Raw genomic sequence first — 25,330 nt, 5'->3', positions numbered from 1 at the left:
TTAAACCCTGAATGTTGAAAGTAAGCAAAAAGATTGAGTAATGCTCACAGTTCTTTATCTTCTTTTATAAATTTGCAAGAGGAATTATGGGTACCACAGACTAACAGTTCATGGGAGGATGATGCCCTGAGTTGGGCTGTGACAGTAATTTTCTGTTTGTTATAGGTAAGGGGAAAAATAACCAGAAAGGGGAAAGGAAGTTTTTTGGTTAATGCCATAATCCTTATCATTTCACTAGTGATCCTACACTTCTAATGGCAGTGCACAGAAGTACTGGGTATCTAAGGATTTCTGGTGTTCAGTTCAATCTAATATTCAAAGGTGTACCTTAGTAAGATTCAGAATCTAGTCTTCACCTTTTTATAGAAGGAAAACTTTTTGTTCTCTTCCTCCTTTCATCCTTCCTTTTTTTCCTCTCATGTTATAAATTGAGAGGCAAGTGATCAAAGAGAATTCATTGTCCAATATTAAATTTATAGATTTTTCTCACTATTCCATATTTAGTGAACAAATACACACTGCTGTTACATAATAAATCACATAAATAAGAGGAATATCAACTTAATTAGAAATCAAGATTTAAACATTCTGAAAAACACCTCTGCATATTATTTATTTGTAAGACTAAGTGCTTTTTAGGAAAAAAATCATATAATACAAAAAACTTTTTCTCTTCTTTTAAAATAAAAGTTAATTTGCTTTGCTCTTGAGAAAATAAATATTTCTTCTTGTTATCTTGCCTGTGTTCTACAAAACTTGTTGATTATAGTCTAAGCTAATTTTTTGAGGTATTTAATTTTCTAAATTGTTTTGTTTGCTTTCTTGGATAGATAATATATTCAAGTAAATTTTGGATGAAGAGTCAGACAAGGCCAGTTAACACATTTGTATTAACATTTTACAAATTACTTTTTAAACTTTACTTAGTCCCATTTGATTCTGTGAATCAGGATGGATATTACTCCATTTTATTTATGAAGACATTTGACTACTCAAATGTATAAACCTAGTTGATAATGCAGCCAGAATTTGAACCTAGTTCCTTTGACTCATAACTACTGATACAGTAGAACAAGCTCTAAATTGGGAGTGAAGAGAGTGTAATTATGACTATGTAAATAATTCTATCTAAAAAATAAAGTTTTCACAAGTTTATGGTTTTTATTAGATATTAAGTATCTTCAAAGGCAGTAGTAGTAAATATACTGTACTCCCATTTTAAGAAGTGTGAATCTCCCTTACCACCTGCCTCGCAATGTCATTGAATGAGCGGCTATTCCTTAAGTGGTTATGTGACATGGTGTCCTGTCCTCTTACATTAATTCGTTCCTTAGGTGCTTCATGCAGACATTTGTACACAAGGTTTACTTCTGCAGAATGCTGATGTTATTATAATGAATAATGTCTTCGAATATTTTCTTAATGAGACAGAACAGGCCAGGTATGTTATTTATTTATTTATTTATTTATTTTGGCATGGCCAGGCTTGTAGGACCTTTGTTCCCCTACCACAAATTGAACTTGAGGCCCTGAAGTGATATTAAACTTTTTAGAAATGACCTCAATTCTCAGGAGATTATATTAATAAGAAAATCTGTTATGTCTTAGTGAAAATAAAAATAAACTTTGGTTGTCTAACCTTGTAAAATATTACATCTGATTTTCAGGAGATAGAAAATGGTGTCATGCAATGTATGGCAAAAACAAGTACAATATTGTAAAGTAATTAGCCTCCAATTAAAATAAATTAATTAATTAAAAAAAAAAAAAGAAAATGGTGTCATGACCCAAGCTTTTTCTTCGCAGTCAGGGATGCAAGAAGTTAATTATCAGTTCCCAGTGGGTCTTAAATTTTTTTTTGCCTCAGTTTTCTTTTCTTTGAAAAAATACATGTCCTTTTGCTGTCCTGTCACAGAATGATGGGACTTAACTGCTGCCCATAAATGACTATAGAACAAGATATAAGAATATTCACCTAAAAAACAATGAATAATTACCAAATTTTTAAAATGTTCTTAAGATAGTTATAGTAGGTTCCTAGACTTTATTCCACTATTTAAGCAATAGAAAAATTAGCAAATCTGTGATCAGTTTTTTGTGTTTCTTTTTTTTTAATTTTTGACCACACTACTACATTGCTTATGGGATCTTAGTTCCCCAAGCAGGGATCTTACCCATGCTCTAGGCAGTGAAAGCATGGAATCCTAACCACTGGACCACAGGGAGTTTCCTGTGACTTTTCTGACTTCTCATCAGGACTTACAGGCTCCTCTAATTAGAAAATTATTACAGTCCAAGACAATGATTTTCTGGTCAGTTAGGCTTACTAACTTATTTATCATAATGACATATGTAACTCTAGATACAAGAAAGCACCTTTCCATATGTATGAAAGGGCATTACATTCATGTTTGTATTAGTGCATCAGGGAGATTTCTACTGCTTAGAAATAAAAAGGTACATAATTATAGACCATAAACAGTTAATATGGAGCAGAATCTTGAATGACCAAACCTCTATCTGCTATCCCCTCACCCTCTCTCTTTCTCTCGCTCTCTTTCTCTCTCACACACACACATGCACACATCTATTACTTCTAGGTTAAGATCAGTACAAAATTATCAATGTAAATTGTTTATAAAGAAACTTGTTCAACAGAAAGCTAATCATATCATCAAAGTGCAGTCAGAACAGGTGATGATTTCTTGTTCACAGGGTAAAGACCAGAAACATAACATGAACAAAGTTGTTTTAACCATAGTGCACTCTTTAAACTTAATTTCCAGTGGACAAAGTTTGTGTAGCTTTTTACCTTTTCAAGTTCATGACCAGTAGTCAAAACGTTAAATAATGGTTAGAGAATGAAATAATACCAATATTATAAGAAGTTAAAAGAGAAAAGCACCTTAAACTCTTGGAAGATTCATAAAGGAAGATTTTAAATGCTGAAGAATGACAGATATTACTGGTCAACTTGATGCTGGAACTGCTGCATGCTTGTGCTGTCTTGGAAAATTCATTTGCAAACTCTGCATGACTCACATTGACCCCGTGTGTTCAGTCATTTCTCCAAATTAGTCAAGTGCAATGAATTTTAAATATAGATAATTATCTTCATGAATGACAATACACAGGAGAAAGTTTAGAAGATAAAGCATTCTGATATTAGAATCATTCTGACAGAACTGATCATTTACCTGTATTATTCTATATTGTAGCAAGTAGAGTAAGTCTTAGTTTAAAAGGTACCTCTGTGTATTTTTTCAGTAAGTAAAACCTATACAACTACTGCAATGACAACTTCTCAGAAGCAGCAAGTGCTATTTTTAGAGCCATGGCCAATTGTGCTAATATAATCAGCTTCTTCAGTCTTACTAAACAGACTTGAAAAAACATCATTTTTAGGGAACTGCATCAAAACAACAGACAGCTCTAGCCCAAGCACAGCGATAATTATTATCAAACACTGCTAGTTGGTTTTAGATCTAACCTGAGAAAAAGAACATTTGTTATCATTTTGCCTAATAAGCTCCAGAATGGACTACACCCAATAGCCATTGCTAGAACCAAAGTGAGTGCAAACAACACAGCCGCCCACCTGCCCCACTGCAAGGCGTGCACTTCTTGCTCTGCTTGACTCCTGCCCCCAGTGGGGGGTACTCCTCATGCAGTGTAGAAATCCCATTCGTGTCTGCACTACAGGCTAATCACAACTGGTCAAATACTGCCCTCTGACACATACACATGCACATGGCCTGCCTCTGTGCTTTAAACCTAGCTGATCACACTGAACTTCTCAGGCATCACATTGTCCACAAGGCTTTCCGCTGAGTATTTCTGACAGCCAAATAAAGGATGATTGCACTCTTGATGTTATATTAAAAGATCTACATATTATGTTCTAATTATTAGCCTTTGCTTGTTTTCTGGCTTCTGTGGCTTTTCTCCATGACTCTTTCCCACCCACTCCCCTCAGCTCGGTTCCATTCTGTGGGAAGTTTGACAGATCATAAAGAATTGAAGAGGCTTTAACCATGATCCAGCTTTAACATCTGTATCAGTTCTGAAAACTTCTTTGTGGTCTTACTCACAATTGCTTGTATTAACCCTAATCCCCCATCTTGTTAAATCTCTCTCAGTATTGTAACTCCACAATTTTGCCAACATCCCTTAAGGAACTGACTTTACCAATTACTAGTACGTTGCCGCAGCTCTGTTCCCTGCAGGCTAACGTTTTTGCCCATCTGGATTTCTAGATATCACCTATGCTGCATATGCTTTTGTCATCATTTTTAAAAAATATCCAGTGTCTGGCAAACCCTAACACAGAAGTTTTTAATGTGTTACAGAGCCTGGGAATATATCTGCCATAATGTAAGGAAACAAGGGTCGTTATTGGTGACAGTACCAGGCCTGGAAGATTCTCTCTCGGGTCTTCAGGTATGTAAGCTTCTTTCCCAGCATTTTTATTGTCAAAACTTTTCTCCTGCTCTTTTCTGATAGCTGTTACACTATTCTAGAAATGTTCAGTCTGAACACAGTGACAACACTAGAAAGAGTAGCAAAACCTTATGGCTGAAGAACTGTTCTGTGGTTTATTCACGTTCCTCCAGAGCTCTGAGAGTGTCATTCTCATCCTGATCTAGATACCTCTGCTTCTCCACTTAATTTTTCTAACTCAGTTCAGTTCAGTCGCTCAGTCGTGTCCGACTCTTTGCGACCCCATGAATCACAGCGGAGTAGAGACATTACTTTGCCAACAAAGGTCCATCTGGTCAAGGCTATGGTTTTTCCAGTGGTCATGTATGGATGTGAGAGTTGGACTGTGAAGAAAGCTGAGCGCCGAAGAATTGATGCTTTTGAACTGTGGTGTTGGAGAAGACTCTTGAGAGTCCCTTGGACTGCAAGGAGATCCAACCAGTCCATCCTGAAGGAGATCAGTCCTGGGTGTTCATTGGAAGGACTGATGCTGAAGCTGAAACTCCAATACTTTGGCCAACTCATGCGAAGAGTTGACTCATTGGAAAAGACCCTGATGCTGGGAGGGATTGGGGGCAGGAGGAGAAGGGGACGACAGAGGATGAGATGGCTGGATGGCATCACCGACTCGATGGGCACGAGTTTCTAACTGTGGAGTTACAGTTTTAGGTTAACAAATGCTATTAAGTATTTGTAAGAGACTTAAAAACACCCACATCATAACTTTTTCTCCAGTAAGTGGGTTGGAGGCCATATCCTGAACACAGTTTAGCTTCTAGGTCAGTTTGGAGTCTTGCTCAAGCTGCTTCTCTATTCCTCAGATTCTCCATACAAAATAAGGTTGATAGTTAATAATAAGATTCATCCCAATAAAATGACTCTTTTTTAAAGGTTAGTTAATATTTGTAAAGCCCTTTGAGACTCCTGGATGAGATATTATAGCATTTCTTAATACAGAATCATATTATCATTTTCTTTCATAGTGCTTCCATTGCATATAATCACTGCAAAATTTAAGTATCTTATTTCTTCCTTTAAGAAACTAAACAAACAAACAAAAAAAGAAACTAAACAATCATGAATAATACCTTCTTCAAAAATTGTTGTCAGTCATCTAAATTACAGTCATGTTTACCGTAACAGGAGAAATAATCCAGAGATACATGAATACATGATGGTAATATCCCCAGTTCCCTCCCCTTGAGATCTCTACCCCGTGAGTGGTGTGATTCTGCCGTACTTTGCCATACTCATAAAAACACACCTTGTAAAATACATGCTCTCCAATTTATAATGTTTATATGTATTGAAATAATTCAGTGATTTTCAGTTACCAAAGTAAAATGTTTTTGAAAGAGTCCTTACATATGAATTCTTGAATAACATTATTACTTTCTGATTTAATGAAACTTCTTTAAGTAGGTATATCCATTGGTGGCTCAAGAATTTCTGTCTGCGAGACCCAAGTTTGCAATGTGAAGGGAAGAGCCTGATGAAGGTTATAGAGGGAGATTAGCTCCTCTCATGCAACTTGTTAGCACCATCACTGTGTGTATACGAAGTTTCTCTGTGTACTCCCATTGTTGTTTTAATCCTTTATTGTTTAAGCTAGTTTATTAAACTAGTTACATTAAAATAATTACTCTATTGTATATGTTCTTTATCCTTTCAAGTTCCCAAATCAAGGTAAATTAATTAAGTCCCTGAATCTACAGGCCTGCCATTTACTATGACAAAGAACTGTTCATGTGGCACCGTGTAGAACTTAGTCCCTCTCACTGTAATATAAATCTGATTTCTTGAAATTGAAAAGAGTAGGTTCATTCTGTAATTTTCATATTTGTTTATAATATGAACAATTTTTTTTCCTCAGGTTAATATACAGTTATCTCCTTGGGTTGAAGAGATACCGCTGAACTATGATGTATTCCCAGAAAAGGATATTGACAGAGAAGCTCTTGAACAAATACATTTATACAAGATTCTCTGAAACTAAAATAGTCCTGCCTTGGTGTAAAATAATTACAAAATAATTTAAAAGAAAAAGAATTTCAGTATCCTAACACATATTATTTCCTGTGTATTCCTTTCTAGTGTTTGTACATATGCTTGCATGTTTGTAAATAGTTGTATGTATATATATATATACAACTTTGTGTGATACTTTTATTAAAATATTTATCTGAAAAAAAGTTTTCCCCTGGTTTCTTTGATTCTGTCAAAAATATAAACTTGTATCCTTTAGTCACCAACTCTGTATACCAAGTCCAGATATGACCAAAAAAAAAAAGATCAGAAGTAGCTTCTATCATGAAAGAGAGGGGAGGGGTAGGTAGAGATCTCATATCTTAGATCTCTATTATGTAAGATTCCTGTACACACCTTTATCTGAGGAGACTAGCACAAAGACCAAAATAAAAAATTGCAGTTGCTAGGAAAAAGCAAAACTAGAAAGATAAACTTTAAAATATAAATTGAGGTTATTTCTGTGGTAGAACAATTACTGGTAATTTATTATTTTTTCTTTTCTGTGCTTTTCTGGGTTTTCCATTTTTTTCTAAAATGACTCTACTTCTTTTGAAATCAGGAAAAGCAAAACTTTTTAAAAACAAGAATACAATGAAACATCAAAACTTGAACACTTACTAGTTCTAGTAATTTATATTTAGTATTGCATGTAAGTTACTTTTTTATGCTAAACTAATCCACATTTTGGAGTTGCAGAACCTTTTTGAGATCTGTCTTTTGAAAGGGATTTTTATCGAATATACTTTTTGTCATTACTTGCTTATGGAAAATTTGCAGTGGCAGTCAACTCAAACTTTTAAAAGAAAATTATAGGCCAGTAACCAAACAAAATGCTAAAATTAAAAAATGGGAGTTTGGAACTTTACTATTGATATTAGTAAGTTTAATATTTAGGACCTGGTGTAATATTAAATATCAGAATAAATGCTGGATTTCCAATAATATATTGTTCATTTCCAATAATTTATTATTTAAGGCTAACCTATTAAACACTTATCATTCTAGTCATCTAAAAAGAAATCACTATAAACTTCTAGCATCTTTGAGTAACAGTTGATGGATGTTTCCAGCAGGCTGTGCAGATTTTCTGAGATTAAAGTATTTTAAAATAGCTGGAAGCTGTTATTTATGTAGTTGTTTTATATATGATTATCTATTGGTTTATTATAGTAACATGTTTAGGCACTTAAATTTCAGACACAACAAAGCATACTAACAATAGCAAATGGAGCATTACATAAGAGTCAGTAATCATTAAAAAAATGAGTTTTTTAGTAGTATGACATATAAACGTAACTCTTAATTGAATTTCACTTCATGCTGTGCCTATTCTTAAGAAACTCGTCACCAAATTCTGAATCCTAGCTGCCTAATGTTGATTCAGCTGCTCCTCAGAAGCGGGACCCTCTAAAGCAAAATCTGATGCTGTGGCCCTGGGTGAATGGGAGAATGCCCATTCCAAAAGGCCCTGACAGGACGGAAAAAGCAATAGCAACACTGGATCATGGTGGGCAAGTCTGTAAACCTAGTTTCAAATCAGTCACCCCTCATCTGTAAAATAAAGTCTTCACCTGTTGTTAGTAGAATACAGTCAAGAGTAAAGATAATAGATGATTTCCCTAGATATGTGATTTAAATTACAGAAAAAATGGATGGTTGTTTAAATACTGTTGTCATGGCTATGATTTTAGATGTTAAACTATGGATCTTTAAGTTGATACAGCAGAAAAAAAAGATGTAAATGGTCTAACATATTGGAAAGTATCCTGTGTGATATGTATATGCTTAACACATTTTTAAATGAATGCTTGAGGCAAATATTAGAACTATAAGATATTGAAGAGACATTCCTATGCCAGTATTAATAGTCTGAAGTGAAGTTGCTCAGTCGTGTCCATCTCTTTGCGACCCCGTGGACTGTAGCCCACTAGGCTCCTCCGTCCTTGGGATTCTCCAGGCAGGAACACTGGAGAGGGTTGCCATTTCCTTCTCTCAATTAATAGTCTGTAAGTGGAATTATTTAACTTAATCTTTAAATGTCTTACTTATTTGTCTGGAAATGATTACTGTATATGCAGAAGCACAGAGGATAATATTGTAGTGTGACTGTAGTCCAGAATGGAACTACATGAGTCTGGCAAAGTGAGTGCATGCCAGATCAAAAGGGGCATGGTATGCCAAGGAGATCCCATCTTACTCTAACTTAAGGTGAGCCATTCAAAGTTTTTAAGCAGCATACAGATATGATCAGAATTAAACTATAGAAACATGATTCTGTAGACATTACCTGTGATGATTAAAAACAACAGGCAATGGGACTTCCCTTGTGGCCCAGTGATTAAAAATCCACCTTGGGGCTTCCCTGGTGACTCAGTGGTAAAGAATCCGCCCGCCAATGTGGAGGACATGTGTTTGATCCATGGGTCATGGGGGTCAGGAAGATCCCACATGCCTTGGAGCAATGAAGGCTGAGCACCACAACTAATGAGCCTGGGCTCTAGAGCCTGGGAGCCGCTCTGCTGAAGCCTGAATGCCCTCGAGCCCCTGCTCTACAACAAGAGAACCCACTGCAGTGAGAAACCCGCACATTGCAACTAGAGAGTAGCCCTCGCTCGCCACAACTAGAGAAAAGCCTACGTGGCAACGAAGACTCAGGACAGCCAAAAATAAAAATAATTTTTTTTTTAAATCTCTATAAAAAATAAAAAAGGAATCGGCTTTGCAATGCAGGGGATGTGGGTTCAATCCCTGGTTGGGGAACTAAGAGCCCACATGCCGCAGCTGCTGAACCCACACACTCTGGAGCCTGCAGGACACAACTAGAGAGTCCATGAGCTGCAATGAAAGATCCCAAATGACCCAATAGAGATCTCACATACAATTAAGACAACTAAGACACAAAACAGCCAAATAAATATTAAAAAAGAAAAAAAGACAAAGGATACCCTTTTCAGAAAGCCACTTAGTGGTCCAGTGGATCTAGTAAGAATGAACTAAGACAGCATCTCTGTGGATGGAGGGAAAAGGAATCGGGTATTTAGGAGGCCTTCGTGCTTTGTTGGGGGAGTACACAAACCTAGAGTGAATAGAATTTTTTAAATTACATTTCTAAAGATACACAGGGCTTCCCTGGTGGCTCAGACGATAAAGAATCAGCCTGCAATGCCAGAGACCTGGGTTTGCTCTCTGGGTTGGAAAGATTGCCTGGAGAAGGAATAGGCTACCCACTCTGGTATTCTGGCCTGGAGAATTTCATGGACAGAGGAGCCTGGCAGGCTACAGTCCATGAGGTTGCAAAGAGTCAGTAAGAAAATCAACGAGGCCTTATAGCAAATTTATTAAGTCAAGAGACAATAGCAAGAAATCTAATGAATGGAATCTCATAATATTAGCATAATAGTTAAATACTAAGTATAAGGCAAAAAAAAAAAAAAAAGAATGCTGGGAAGCAAAACTTAATAGCTTGAAAAGGAACCTACCAAGAGTGAGAAACACATATGCAAAATAAACAATGTTATTAGCACTGAAGAGAAGGATTTGTTTGAAGCAGGAGATTTCAAGCATTTTTCATATAAATAAATAAGAACCTAGTGAGAAAAAAAAAAAACAAAAAAACAGACAAAACAAACACCCTTAAGGGCTTCTCTGGGGACGTGTTAGAATGGTAAAAGATTTCTGCTTTTAAGAGGAACTCATTTCCTGGATACAATATTAATTAAACAAGGCTTGGAGCTTGAGCTGCTGTTAACTTCCCGAGACTTGTCTAGATGCCTTAAGCAAGTCAACCATTTTAGGTTGCAGTTTACTCACTTGTAAAATAAGTTAATTAATGTTTCTGGACCATGAGTTTCAGAGGAGTATTATGTACATTAACTGAATGATAAACATCTTGAAATACAGATATGAAAAAGCACATAAGTAGAACTGATTTTAGTCTTTTTATCTAAAGAAGCATCCCAAGAAAATTGAAAGATATAATAATCATAACTGTATCAAGCAATTGGATCAATGCTCCATTTCTAAGAACATCGAATTTCAAGTTATTTGTCAACAACGATGTTGTTAAATCGTCTAAAACTTAACTAACTTTCTCAAATTTCTGCTTTCTTTGAGGAAGATGAGAATAAGGAAAATGTTCCCAAACTAAGTCCCTAGGAATAAATTCAATGTGGATTACTGAAAATGTAAACCAGTAGACTAAGAAGAAACAAATGTATGAAAACCTCACCTAAATCTAATGGACAGAAAATATCACAAGTTAAGGAATCAATTCCTAACTAGGCTCTAATAAAACACTTCCATACTGATCTAAATCAAAGACAGATTCCCAGACCGGAAAGGTGATATATATTTAAATCTTGAGCCCTCAAGGAACATTTTCAGGCAAAACAGAAAAACCCTAAAATGTATTGACACATATTTTATATACAACACTTTACCTATTGATCCTGTTAACAACCCAATGGGATAAGAGCTATTAATCTCATGTAATGAGATCTTCTGTAAACGTGGCTCAGCGGTGAAGAATCTGCCTGCGATGCAAGAGACGTGGGTTGGATCCCTGGGTTGGGAAGATCCCCTGGAAAAAGAAATGGCGACCCACGCCAGTATTCTTGCTTGGGGAATCCCATGGACAGAGGAGCCCGGTGGGCTACTGTCCACAGGGTCACAAAAGTGGAAGACATGACTGAGCGACCAAACAACAAATAGATGAGTGAACAGTTTTAGTCAAGGTAGGAAACTTTCCCAAAGTTATTCAACTAGTAAATCGCAGAGGCAAGATTCAACCCTGTTTTCTATCAACTCCAAAACCTATGCTCTTTTGCTATGCTGCCTCTATATTTTACATTTCATAGCCTAATATTAATGGCAAAATCAACAGTGGAGAGAAGCCTCTTCATTTTGCCTTTGGATTCCTCATGAGTGTGAGAGTTGCTTGAGTAATTGTCAAATGTATGAGCTACAGCTGTGAGGTGTAGATCTGTTGGGTGTTTGCTGCTGCTGCTGCAGCTAAGTTGCTTCAGTCATTTCTGACTCTTTGCGACCCCATGGACGGCGGAGCCTACCAGGCTCCTCTGTCCATGGGATTTTCCAGGCAAGAGTACTGGAGTGGGTTGCCAATGCCTTCTCCGGTTGGGTGTTTAATCCAAGAGGAAAAATGACAACTAGGTCATAGTTTGGATTTTGTGGCTTTTGAATAAATGAAAAGCTTTAATATGGCTTTAATATTTTTGTTGGTATTGCTTGATACTATGAATATAACATTCTAGGTGGTAATTTTTAATATGATTCCATTTTCACACTGAAAGTTACTTATGTAGAAAGTAGATTCAGTTTCTTCCTTTTCCCCTCCATTTACTAAATTGTATATACATTATAAAATAATACTTGAACTTTTCAAAAGCAACTGAAAACATAGAAAATATGCCATGATTTTGGCTTATAAGCAAAGAGGGCAACTAGCAGAGGCAGATTTACTTAAAACAATGACTCAGTTTTTGGACTTCAGTTTTGTTTATTTTTCCTTGCCAAGCAGACATCATTATTTAGGTCAAACTGTAAGGTGCAAATAACATGAGCCATTCTTTCTGACGGAAGATGAAGGGTTCAGAGAAGCACAGACTTTTAGAGTTAGAGGACACCCTAAGATAAACTAGTCTAACTCCATTTTCTAGAGAAAGAAAAATTATATCTGGAACTTCTTTGCAAAGTGGGAAAAAGGAACTTCCTTAAAATATATCTGTATTCTGGCAACACGAGACCCACAATTTATAGCATAAAATGAAACTTGAGAAGTACTTTAGGTTGTTGTTAAGACATTGGAAGCTTTCTGTATTGCTGGTAGGAATATAAAATAGTGTAGATGCTTTGTAAAAGTTTTGGTAGTTCCTCAAAATGTTACTGTATGAACCATATTTCCACTCCTAGATACATACACAAGAGAAAAGGAAATATACATCCAACACAAAAACTTGTATTATGAACAAATATTCACAGAACATTATTTATGACATCCAAAAAGGAGGGTTGTTGTTAGCCTGTAGCATGTCCTTGTGATTTCCCAGGCAAGAATACTGTAGTGGGTTGCCATTTCCTTCTACAGAGTACCTTCCCAACCCAGGGATCAAACCCGCGTCTCCTGCCTTAGCAGGCAGATTCTTTATAACTGAGCCACCAGGGAAGCCCAAAAAGTATGGTTCAGCTCAATTCAGTTCAGTCGCTCAGTCGTGTCTGACTCTTTGCAACCCCATGAATCACAGCACACCAGGCCTCCCTGTCCATCACCAACTCCTGGAGTTTACTCAAACTCATGTCCATCGAGTTGGTGATGCCATCCAGCCATCTCATGCTCTGTCGTCCCCTTCTCCTCCTGCCCCCAATCCCTCCCAGCACCAGGGTCTTTTCAAATGAGTCAGCTCTTCGCATGAGGTGGCCAAAGTATTGGAGTTTCAGCTTCAGCATCAGTCCTTCCAATGAACACCCAGGACTGATCTCCTTTAGGATCGACTGGTTGGATCTCCTTGCAGTCCAAGGGACTCTCAAGAGTCTTCTCCAACACCACAGTTCAAAAGCATCAATTCTTCGGCGCTCAGCTTTCTTCACAGTCCAACTCTCACATCCATACATGACCACTGGAAAAACCACAGCCTTGACTAGATGAACCTTTGTTAACAAAGTAATGTCTCTGCTTTTAAATATGCTATCTAGGTTGGTCATCACTTTCCTTCCAAGGAGTAAGCGTCTTTTAATTTCATGGCTGCAATCACCATCTTCAGTAATTTTGGAACCCCCCAAAATAAAGTCTTTCACTGTTTCCATTGTTCCCCCATCTATTTCCCATGAAGTGATGGGACCAGATGCCATGATCTTAGTTTTCTGAATGTTGAGCTTTAAGCCAACTTTTTCACTCTCCTCTTTCACTTTCATCAGGAGGCTTTTATCCATCAACTGATTAATGGAACTGATTTATTCAGAATAAAATGAAATGAAATATTCATACATTCTACAACATGGATAAATCTTCAAAACATTATGCTAAGTGAAAGAAGCCAGTCACAAAAGATTGAGGTATGATTCTATTTGTGTGAGTGTCCAGAACAAGCAAATCTATAGGGACAGAAAGTACATGAGTTGTTGCTTAGGACTGGGAGTGGGGCAGAGGGAGGATGGGAAGTGACTACTAACAGATAGGTTTCTTTTGAGGATAAAAATAGTCTAGAATTAGACCCCAGGGACAGTTGTGCAACTCTGTGACTGTACTAAGAACTGTTGCCGTACACTTTAAATGGTTAAAACAATATGTTGTATAGTGTGTGAATTACATTTCAATAAAACTAGTTTCTTTTTTAAACAAGGAAATGAAGTAGCAAAAAAAAAAAAGTACCCTAGATTATAAACAATATCCGTGGCTTTATCCTGTAACAGGTAATTATTAAGCACAACAGTGTTTATATCATTAAATCATGAAGTGAGAGAACTACCTATACTTAAGTTTAACAAGTACATACTTGATTTTCAGAAAGCAAATAATTGTATTTAAAATGTTGCTAATCTCAGTAGACTCATTAGGAGAAATGATATAATTTTAGTATGATCACTACCAGTTTACATGTTGGTTTTAGTCACTAAGTTGTGTCCAACTCTTTGCAACCCCATGGATTGCCTCCCTAGGGGAGACTGGTGAGCTACAGTCCATGGGGTCACAAAGAGTCAGACACGACTGAGTGACTAACACACACAGAGGCTTCTCTGTCCATGGGATTTCCCAGCCAAAAATACTGGAGTGAGTTGCCACTTCCTTCTCCAGGGGATCTTCTGGGACCAGGGATCAAACCTGTGTCTCCTGCATTGGCTGACAGATCCTTTACTACTGAACAACCTGCAAAGCCCACTATTTTACATGTATGTGGACATAAAGTTATAACTCTGTAAACACTGTGAACCAGTGGTCTTCTATTCCTCATCTCATATATGTCCACTGAGGTCGTTGGATGGATATCTAGAATTTTCAGAGCTTTCATACGTTTTTTAGCACTAAAGATAACTCTTACATTTATGACTGTAGACAACATGAAACAAGATTTTAAATATGCCTGGCTGACAAATTTCTAAAAGAGCAAACTTCCCCAAAACCAAAGAGGCAGCAGGCCTAAAAGTAGAGGAGTATTCTGTCCTTCTTTTCTATTTAGTGGCAGTTTGCCGGGAAACTGATCATCAGTACTGGAACTGATAGATGCATTTATATTCAAAACTGAAGGATCAGAGTGACTCATGTGAGAAAGAAGTGGCACTGACAAAATATGTCTTTGGTTACTACAAAAGGACTACAGTATTTGCAGGTAAAACAGTTTGCAGAAACCAATTAGTAGAGCTCAATTAAGAAACATCTAGAATTCTAACTAGTTCTTCTATGTACTGCAGCTGTTAATATTGGCATTAAGCCATACAGTTTTATTGAAGTATCATCAACATACAGTAAAGTGCAGTGAGTATAGTAACTGCATCATGACATAAGCCTACATCTTTGAAGCCATTACCACAATCAAGATGATAGACACTTCTATCCCCTCTAGGAGTTTTCTCTCTTTGTCATCTATCCCTCTCCCGACCGCTGCCCCAGACAAACACTGATCTGATTTCTGTCATAATAGATCAGTTTGCTTTATATCAATGAAATCATACTGCATGCACTTTCTTTGTCAAACTTTTCTCATTCAGCAAAAGATTTTAATATCCATCCATGTTGTTGCATATATCAATACATTTTTCCTTTTTATTGTTGAATAGTGTTCCATGGTGTGTGATGTGTTAGTTGCTCAGCTGTGTCTGACTCTTTGCAAACCATGGACTGTAACCTTCCAGGGCCCTCTGTTGGGATTTTTCCAGGCAAGAATACTGGAGTGGATTGTCATTTCCTTCTCCAGGGAATCTTCCTGACCCAGGGATCGAACCTGGGTCTCTCACATTGCAGGCAGACTCTTTACTGTTTGAACCACCATATGGACATATTAGTACTACCATTTTCTATCCATTCACCAGGTGACAGACTTGGGTTCCAATGTGGGCAACTACAAAGAAAGCTGCTATAAGCATTTGTGTATATGTTTCTGTATGACTATATGCTTTCATTTCTCAGGTAAAATCCTAGGACTGAAATGTCTGGGTTATATAAGAGATATAAGTTTATCCATATGTAAAATAGATAACCAACAGGAATTTGCTGTATGGCTCAGGAAACTCAAATAGGAGCTCTGTATCAACCTAAAAGGGGTGGGATGGGGAGGGAAATAGGAGGGAGGTTCAAAAGGGAGAGGGATATATGTATACCTAGGGCTCCCCTCATAGTTCAGTTGGTAAATCATCTGCCTGCAATGCAGGAGACCCAGGTTCCATTCCTGGGTCGGGAAGGTCCCCTGGAGAAGGAAACAGCAGCCCACTCCAGTATTCTTGCCTGGAGAATCCCATGGACAAAGGAGCCTGGCAGGCTACAGTCCACACAATCGCCAAGAGTTGGACATGACTTGGCGAATAAACCACAACCATATGTATACGTATGACTGATTCATGTTGAGGTTTAACAGAAAACAAAATTCTGTAAAGCAATTATCCTTTAATAAAAAATAAATAAATTGTTTAAAAAGATATAAATTTAAATTTTTAAGTTACTGACAAACCACTTTCCAAGATAGATATAACATTTTGTATTGCAAACAACACTGTATAAAAGTTACAGTTCTTCTGCCAATACTTAGTGTAATCAATCTTCATTTTAACCATCCCAATGGTTATGTGGAAATATCTCAAAAAATTTTTTTGCCCCTTTTAAAAGTGGGTTGTCTTATTATTGAGTGCTGGGAATTTTTTTTAATATATTCTGAATATAAATTCTTTATCAGACAAGTTTTGATAGTCCATGGCTTGACTTTTCATTTTCTCCATAGTGTCTTTTAAAGAGCAAAAGTTTTTAATAATGTCTACTATATCAATTTTTTTCTTTATATTTTGTGTCTTTTGTGGTCCTTCTTATATGAGAAATCTTTGTCTAACCCCAAATTACTAAGATTTTCTCCTATTTTTTTGGTAGAAATTTTACACTTTTATCTCATACATATGTATGTTCAGTTCAGTTCAGTTCAGTTGCTCAGTCATGTCCGACTCTTTGTGACCCCATGGACTGCAGCAGGCCAGGCCTCCCTGTCCATCACCAACTCCCGGAGTCCACCCAAACCCATGTCCACTGAGTCGGTGATGCCATCCAACCATCTCATCCTCTGTCGTCCTCTTCTCCTTCTCCTTCTGCCCTCAATCTTTCCCAGCTCTTTGCATCAGGTGGCCAAAGTACTGGCACTTCAGCTTCAACATCAGTCCTTTCAGTAAACACCCAGGACTGATCTCCTTTAGGATGGACTGGTTGGATCTCCTTGCAGTCCAAGGGACTCTCAAGTTTTCTCTAACACCACAGTGGCATAAGTAGTGGCATAAGATAAAGAATTAGATATTTTTCCCTGCATATGAATATTAACTATTTAACACCATTTTTTGAGGCTATTTCTTTTTCCAATGACTTGCTATGCAGTCATTTAGCCATATAATATATGCTTATTCCTGGACTCTATTCTGTTTTACTTGTCTGTTCCCCTACTTTTTTTTGCCAGTACCACACTATCTTGATTACTATAGCTTTATTACATCTTGATATAAGGCAATGTAAAACCTGAAACTTTGTTTTTCTTTCAAAACTGTTTTGAAAGGTCCTCTACATTCTATTTTAGGTCCTCTACATTCCCATACAAATTTCAGAATCCACTTGTAAATTTCCGCAGAAAGCATGCTGAGATTTTCATTGACACTGCATTAAATCTGTAGATCAATTTGGAGAGGATCAACATCTCAATAATACTGAATCTTCTGACCCATGAAGAAGGTATATCTTTCCATTTACATTTACTTAGGTCTTCTTTAATTTCTCTCAGCAATGTTTTATAGTTTTCAGTGTATACATTTTGTGCTTCTTTTGTTAAATTTATTCCTGAGTATTTTGTTTTTAGTGTTTTCTATGAATGGTATTTAAAACTTTTTCAATTTCTGATTGTTTGTTGCTAGCATATGGAAATATAGTTGCTTTTTGTATATTGACCTATATTCTGCAACCTTGCTAAAATCACTTATTAGTTCTAGTAGGTTCTTGCTGATTTCTTTAGAAAAGCAATTTTATTTCTTCTCTTCCAATCTATATACACTTATTTCTTTTATTTGCCTTATTGCATTTGCTATGATTTCCTGTTAAACTCTAATCTAAGTAGTAGAAATAAACCTTGTCTTGTTTCCAGTCTTGAGGGAAAAGCATTTAGTCTTTCACCTTTAAGTATATTAGCTATAGGTTTTCTGTGCATGTCCTTTATTAAATAAAGTTCCTTCCACTTCTAGTTTGCTGAGAGTTTAAGCATGCGTGGATATCGAATTTTGCCAAATTATTTTTCTTCATTTATTGAGGAAATTACATGATTTTTCTTTTTCAGTTCACAAAAATTGTGAACTGCATTATTTGATAAACCAATTTCATATCCCTGGGATAAATCTTACTTGGTCATGATGTTTTTATAAATTATTGGGTTTGATTTGCTAGCATTTTTGAATCCATGTTAACAAGGGATATGGGTATGTAAATTGAAGTTGTTGTTTCCTTAAAATGTCTTTGTGTGGTCTTGTTAGTAGGCTAATACTTGCCTCTGACAATATCTGCCTTCAAATTGTGTGTTTGGACTATTTACATTTACTATAATTATGGATAGGATTGAATTTAAATTTACCACTTTTCTAGTTGTTTTCTATTTGTCTCATCAGTTCTTTTCTTTTTCCCTTGTCCTAACTTCTTTTGGGTTAATTTGAATACTTTCTATGACTTTATCTGTATTTGCTTATTAGCAATACATCCTTGACTTTTTTATGATTGCTGTAAAGTTCATATATATATATATATACATCTTTAACTCATCACCATCTACCTTATGTAATATCATGACAAGTCCTGGGGCTTATTGCTGTGGCTTCTCTTGTTGCAGAGCACAGACTTTAGGCCCGTGGGTTTCACTAGTTGCAGCACACAGACTCAGCAGTTGCTGCCTGTGGGCTCTAGGGTGTGAGTTCTGCAGTTGTGATGCGTAGGTTTAGGTGCTGCGTGGCATGTGGGGTCTTCCTGGACTAGCGAAGTCCTCAGGCTGCTTTTCAGATTTCTCTTTGTTTTACTGGTCCTCAACAACTTCATTTTGATGTGTATTGGTGCTTTTTAGTTTGTTTCTTTGACTTGGGATTTATTGAGCTTCTTGGATCTGTGACTTTATACTTTTCATCAAATTTGGAAAATTTTGGTCATTATTTTGTCAAATATTTATTCATCTCTCCATCTTTCTCCTCCCCTTTGGAGACTAACTATATGTATGTTGTGCACATCCCTTAGTCCAAAGGTGCTTTTCTCTTCTTTTCCTGCAGTCTTTTATCTTCCTGTGCTTGATTTTTAATCATTTCTATTGCTGTTTTCATAGCAATAGTTTACTAATCTTTTCTTTAGCAGTGTCCAGTCTGCTGTTAGTCCCATCCAGAGTGTTGTTCATTTTAGACATTGTTGTTGTTGTTGATTCTAGAAGTTTGATTTGGATTTTTTTTATATTTTACATCCCTCTTCTTATCATGCTTGTACTACCTACTTTAATATCTCTAGCTAAATATATCATCTGTATCTTTTCTGGGATGTTTTTATTGACTAATTTTTCCTCCCTAAAGATTGCATTTTCCTACTTTTTTAATATCTCAAATGGCATTATTTTATTCTTTTTAATGACTGAGTGATATTTCATTATATTTATATACCACATCTTTATCCATTCCTCTGTCAGTGGAATACCTCCCAGTTTTTGACTGGATGCCGTTGTGCTGGAGGTTTTGTATTCCTTTACATATTTGGGGGGTTTGTCCTGGGATGCAGCTATACTATTTGAGAACAGTTTGATCCTTTCAAAACTTACTTTTAAGCTTTGTTAGATAGGTCCAGAACAGCCTTTAATATAGGGCTTATTTGGCCCTACTACTGAAGCAAGAACCTTCTGAAGAGTATTCGAGGCTCTATGTGTTGGGAGGTCTTTCCATTCTACGTGATTGGAACACAAATGATTCCTGGCCTGTATGACTCCAATCTGTATCCTGTTTATTATTTTCTAGTGATTCTCCAACCTTGGTAGTTTTCTCACATACTGAGAACTGATCAGTACTCAGCTAAAGATCCAAGTTTTTCTCTAAAGCTCTTTCCTCTGGTTTTCACCAGCAAAATGCTGGTGCCTTCACCTCCCCAGTTTTCAGATTCTGTTTCCTCAGCTCAAAGAGGTAGCTGATTTCTGTTTGGGTTCCTTCTCCTTATGCTGTTAGGCTGCAAAATCTCCTACAGCCAGGGACAATCATAGGACTCAGGCTGTTTGTTTTCTTTCTGAGAAACTGCTGTCCTGCACGACCTGCAGTCTACAAACTATTACGTCACAGTTTGTTCAGTTTTTAAATTATTTTAGGTGGGAGACTAGCTCTGGTCCCTGTTACGCCATCCTTGCTGATAACAGAAGTCATACCATAAATTTTTTGCTTCCTAATATTTTCTTTTTTGAAATATTTATTTATTGGTTGTGCTGGGGGTCTTCTTTGCTGCCTGGGCTTTTCTCTAGTTGCGGTGCTTGGGCATTTCATTGCGGTGGCTTCTCTTGTTGCTGAGCATGGGCTCTAAGGCTTGCAGGCTTTAGTAGTTGCAGCAAGTGAGCTCAGCAGTTGCAGTTCCCAGACTCTAGAGCACAGGCTCAATAGTTGTGGTGCATGGACTTAGGTGCTCCATGGCATGTGGGATCTTCCCAGATCAGGGATCAAACCCGTGTTTCCTACGTTGGCAGGAGGATTCTTTACCACTGAGCCACCAGGGAAGCCCCCTAATATTTTCTTAATTAACTAAACCATCCACATTAAAAATTTTTGAATCATTTCACAAGATAGATGAAGTTTAAAAAGTGGGGAAAATAAACAAAAAAAGACATCACATGGATATTATATCTTTGAATTGTTTCTAATGATTTGGGCAAAATGTAACATTTTATAGTATTTTAACTGTATATATTTTATACATAAAATTATAAATAAATGAATTCTTTTAAATGTTAAAAAAAATGTGGGAAAGGAAAAAAAAAGCCTAAAACTGACAATTGAGAAGTGAAAAAAGTAATTATGATTCTTTGCCAAAATATAGTACCAGCTAATCATAATGCTACTTACGTAACACCTCAAAGGCTTTTAGAAAACACATCAAAAATTCTTTTAAGTCATTTATCATATCTTGTTTTTACACCTTCAAGTATTAAGCACATTGTAGATCTATGAGCTTTTTAAAAACCTACCCTTCAATTGCAATTTTGCTCTTAAGTAAAATTTGACAAATTTGCTTAAAATTATGGAAGGCATTAAGCATAAAACTAAATTTTCAAGTAGTCAGTTTTTACTTTAATGAAGCCAAAAACAAGTAGGATCATTTTCCAGCACAAGTTATAGAATGACAAAGCAGAGATGGCAACTCAGAAGAAATTATTTTGAAAGAAAATTTTCAAAGTGAAAAAGTACATTTTTCCCTGTGAGTATTTTTTAAAAATCACCTCAGATGAGTTATCTCACATTTTCCAAACAGAAAAATAATCATCTCTAGGTTGGTAAAAGGCATAAAAAAAGTTTGACCAAAAAAAAAAGGCATGACAAAAAGTTTGAAGCAGTTTTTACACAGGATGGTGTAGCCAATAAGGGACTGTAATACAGCGACCTCTCTGGTAGGGCATTCCTGGATAGTAATCACCTAAAAGTTATGTGGTCAGCATTCCTGTTAAATGAATGGAATGAGCCCACAAGGCTACTGATAAAAGTAGAAATGTTACTATACAAGGGCTTTAGTGGGCTGAGGATGTGGTTATTATCCTCCACTAATTGCCCAGGAATAAAATATCTAGCTCTGCTCCTTTTTGAGGCCCCTAATGATCCCCACCTTAGATTTCACCTCCTTGTTGTAATTCCCTCCCATTGTGGGTGGAGTGGACTAGTGTCTTGTTTCTAATGAATAGAAAATGGCAAAAGTGATGTCCTATCTGAGATTAGACTACAATACACTATGAAGTCCATCTTCATCTCTCTTGATCTCTTATATTACTTACCCATTCTGATGAGAGAGACTGCTATGCTGTAAACTGCCCAAGGGATAGGATAGGCCTAGGTGACAGAGAGAGAGCAGCCTCCAGTCAACAGCCAGTGAGGAACTGAGGCCGTTAGCGCAATGCTCTGAGAAGAGCTAAATCCCCCCCAACATGCTCCTGTGTGCGATGGAAGTGGGTCCAGGTCTAGTCAAGCATTAAGAAGACTGTAACAACAACCAACACTTGACTGCAGACTTGTAAGAGCCCCAGAGTCAGAAGACAAACTAAGCCATACCCAGCTTCCTAACACACAGATGTTGTGGTGTTGTTTTAGTCACTAAACTGTGTCCGACTCTTTTGCAACCCCATGGACTGTAGCCTGCCAGGCTTCTTTGTTCATGGGATTTCCCAGGCAAGAATACTGGAGTGGGTTGTCATTTCCTTCTCCAAGGGATCTTCCCGACCCAGGGATTGAAGGACGTGTCTGCTGCATTGGCAGATAGATTCTTTATCACTGAGCCACCTGGGAAGCCCTCACAGACTCTGTGAGGTGTATTTAAAACAGCTCTTATAAATGTACTCCATACCTTCACAAAGGTAGAGGGAAGTACAAGCATGATAGGAAGACGGATGTAAAATGTAAAAAAACACCCAAATCAAACTTCTAGAGATAAACAACAACAATATCATCTAAAAAGAACAACACTCTGGATCTGATTAACAACAGACTGGGCACTGCTGAAAAACATATTAGTAAACTTGAAGATATAGCAATTTAAATTATTCAAAATGAAATGAATCTATGAGATAATAAATTATCAAACCACTGTTTATTGTTTCAAACACCTAAGTGGTGACTTGTTATGCAGCAATTTTTTGTTTATTATTGTTTTAGATAACTAATACAGATTCCATTTGAAAAATATTAACTTACCCTTAGCTCAATTCTCTCTCAAAGAAGAAATTAATATTCATCTGAAATTTATTCTTTATTCAGTTAAGATAGTTATTTGCCCAGAAAAATCTTAGAAACTTGCCTAGTGATTGTGTCATGACCTTACTTTTGAGTTTAGAAATTAATCTTAAAGATTAATGTAGTAGTTTCCAGTCACACTTTTCCATTAAAAAACAAACAAAAAAACCTGTGAGTTTTTTGTTCTTTTTTTACAAGGCATAGGTATCTTATTAGCTCTCTGCAAATCAGAAAAATAGTATACTCCTAACTCTGTAGTGGGCGTCCCAGGTGGCTCAGTGGTAAAGAATCTGCCTGCCAGCGCAGGAGATGCAAGAGTCGCAGGTTCGATCCCTGGGTTGGGGAGATCCCGAGAGAAGGAAATGACAACCCACTCCAGCATTCCTGCCTGGGAAATCCCACGGACAGAGAAGCCTGGTAGGCTATAGTCCATGGGATTCCAAAAGAGTCAGACACAACTTAGTGACTAAACAACAACTCTGTAGCAACTACCTTAAATTCTGGAAATAAGTACTCTGTAGTAGAAATTATCAGAGCTGTGGATTTTAATAAATGTATGTAATTAAGCCATTTTGAGAAAGCTGAACATGAGAACAGACAATTCGTTTGGCAGATTTCATAAACAGTTAATTTGAGAGATTGGGTACATAGATGTTTTATTAGTTATTATTTTAAAATCTTTATTTTTATACACTATTTGGTGTCTATGATATTTCATAATAAAAATATGGCTTAAAAACCTGCCTTTTTCTGATATTAAAGACTGGCTGAAAGTTCAAGTTTGAAAAGGTGCACATTGTAGTCATCTGAAAAAATGATAGGGCTTTTTAAGCTTCTGTTATGTTTAACATATTTTATTAATTCTCCTAAAATTATGTAAGTTATCAATTTATAAAAATCAGTTACTCAGGTCCTCTAGAGTTCATTAATTCTCTAGGTTTGGGGTGATAAGGGTGAAAAACAAAAGTTAAATAGAAACCCACAAAATCAGAAAAAGAGAAATTACTCCTATAGTTACTACCTTTTTCATCCTCTACAAACTTAAACACCTTCCCATACGGACTGATGCTTTACCGTTTCTCAAATGTTCAGTCGGAACTCCAAAGACCACCTTTGACACTGGTGTTATGAACCCCTCTATGCGTTTACTAGTCATCTGCATTTTAACTATTAGAACTAATGTCCTCTTAAATCATTCATTGAGAACCAGTACTGTGTGCTACCACTTTAAGGTTTGGAATTAGATTAAACATTCAACTTTGTTGAGAAGTCTGGTTTGTTTTATAATTGGATGCTTTTCCAACTTTTGTTTATAGTACTTTTATAAATTAATACCATTTTTTATTCTTTTAAAATTATGTCTCTATTTTTCATTCATTCAGCAAATATTTGTAGGCCTTTTACTACATATCTGGAACGGTTCAGGGTAGGAATGTAGCAGTAAAGAAGACAGACAAGATTATAGTCTTTATGAAGTGTATATTCTACTTGGGGGAGGAGTGGGAGTGGCAAGTACTAGACAGGCAAAATAAATCACCAGGTTTAAATTTTGCTTGACATAGTATTTTTCAATATTAAACAATATACTGTTATGTATAATATATTATTATATATTAATTGTTAACAGTGTAATTATTATTATATATATTATTAATATATTATAACATTTTGTTATTCAAGGATTGCTATATATACATCTATATATTACTATGCATCTCTTAATACAGGTTTTAATAAAGTTGCAATATACTTTGTTCCCTTTTGTAACTGTGTCAGGTTAAACCACTCGCATGTGACACTTATATATCTTATAATTAGCATCTAAAATAATAGTTTAGAAATTTCTCAAAGACAGGTTGCACTGCACTAAAAATTGAGATACATTTATACACTTAATGCCATACTCATTGAAACAGGAAGGGATTAACCCTCATCATATTCTCAAATCAAGCTAATGCCACTTGGTTCTCTCTTTTTTTTTAATAAAAGTTACATAGTTTACAATTAAATACAAAAAAAACTGACTTTGCATTGATCTGATCTTTCACTCATGAATATTTAACGAAAATGATGATATTTGTTATCTTTAAAGAGAAGATTCAGTTAAGAAAAACCCATACTATCCACTTGTAGTAGACCGCTTTGTATTGCGCTGAAGGCATTAAGCAAAAGCAAACTGGAGATGAAAAGAATTGCCCCAAACTTTTCTCCTCTTTGATCTATGTATTGTAGCTCATGTGACAAGGGTGTGATGCCACCTTAAACACAAAAGTTACCCTTCCTACCCAAACATGAAGTTGGCAGGGTAAAATGGCCAGAACATTATGTTTCTTTCCTGGCATGACATGCCAAGAAAGAAAATTTCTGCTACACAATTTCTGCATCTTCAAAACAAATCAAGTTTTCAAAGAAGAGATATTGTCACCTCTAGAAAAGTTTTACCCATCCGAATAGGAAGTCCTCACATGTTGTTGGTAGGAGTGTCATAAAAGCCTTAAAATGCTTAAACATTTAAGTAAGTGGTTCAACTTTTAGGAACTTAGGGAAATAACCTGATATTTAAAAAATGATTTATGTATGGTAGTTAACAACAGTGTTGTTTATAATATTTGTAAATCGGAAACAAACTAAATGACTAATAGCAGAGATT

At 36.3% G+C, this 25,330-nt stretch overlaps 1 protein-coding gene across 5 annotated transcripts in view; it reads left to right on the top strand.

Annotated features, from left to right (window-relative positions):
• Window positions 1-6,662, top strand: part of LOC133068112 (uncharacterized) — a 29,419-nt gene extending 22,757 nt beyond the window's left edge. For 3 of the 5 annotated variants that reach the window (XM_061159174.1, XM_061159172.1, XM_061159170.1), the window contains 3 exons: window positions 1,335-1,441; window positions 4,350-4,440; window positions 6,353-6,660. In XM_061159174.1, the coding sequence (XP_061015157.1) occupies window positions 1,335-1,441; window positions 4,350-4,440; window positions 6,353-6,469 (315 nt within the window). In that variant the 3' untranslated portion in view covers window positions 6,470-6,660. Of the gene's footprint in view, window positions 1-1,334; window positions 1,442-4,349; window positions 4,441-6,352 lie in introns of all 5 variants that reach the window. The other 2 variants (XM_061159171.1, XM_061159173.1) reach the window with 2 other exon arrangements.
• The last annotated feature ends 18,668 nt before the right edge of the window (window positions 6,663-25,330 follow it).

Source organism: Dama dama, chromosome 13 (genome assembly GCF_033118175.1).
Source record: "Dama dama isolate Ldn47 chromosome 13, ASM3311817v1, whole genome shotgun sequence".
Taxonomy (NCBI): domain Eukaryota; kingdom Metazoa; phylum Chordata; class Mammalia; order Artiodactyla; family Cervidae; genus Dama; species Dama dama.
This window is presented reverse-complemented; position numbering and strand designations above follow the sequence as displayed.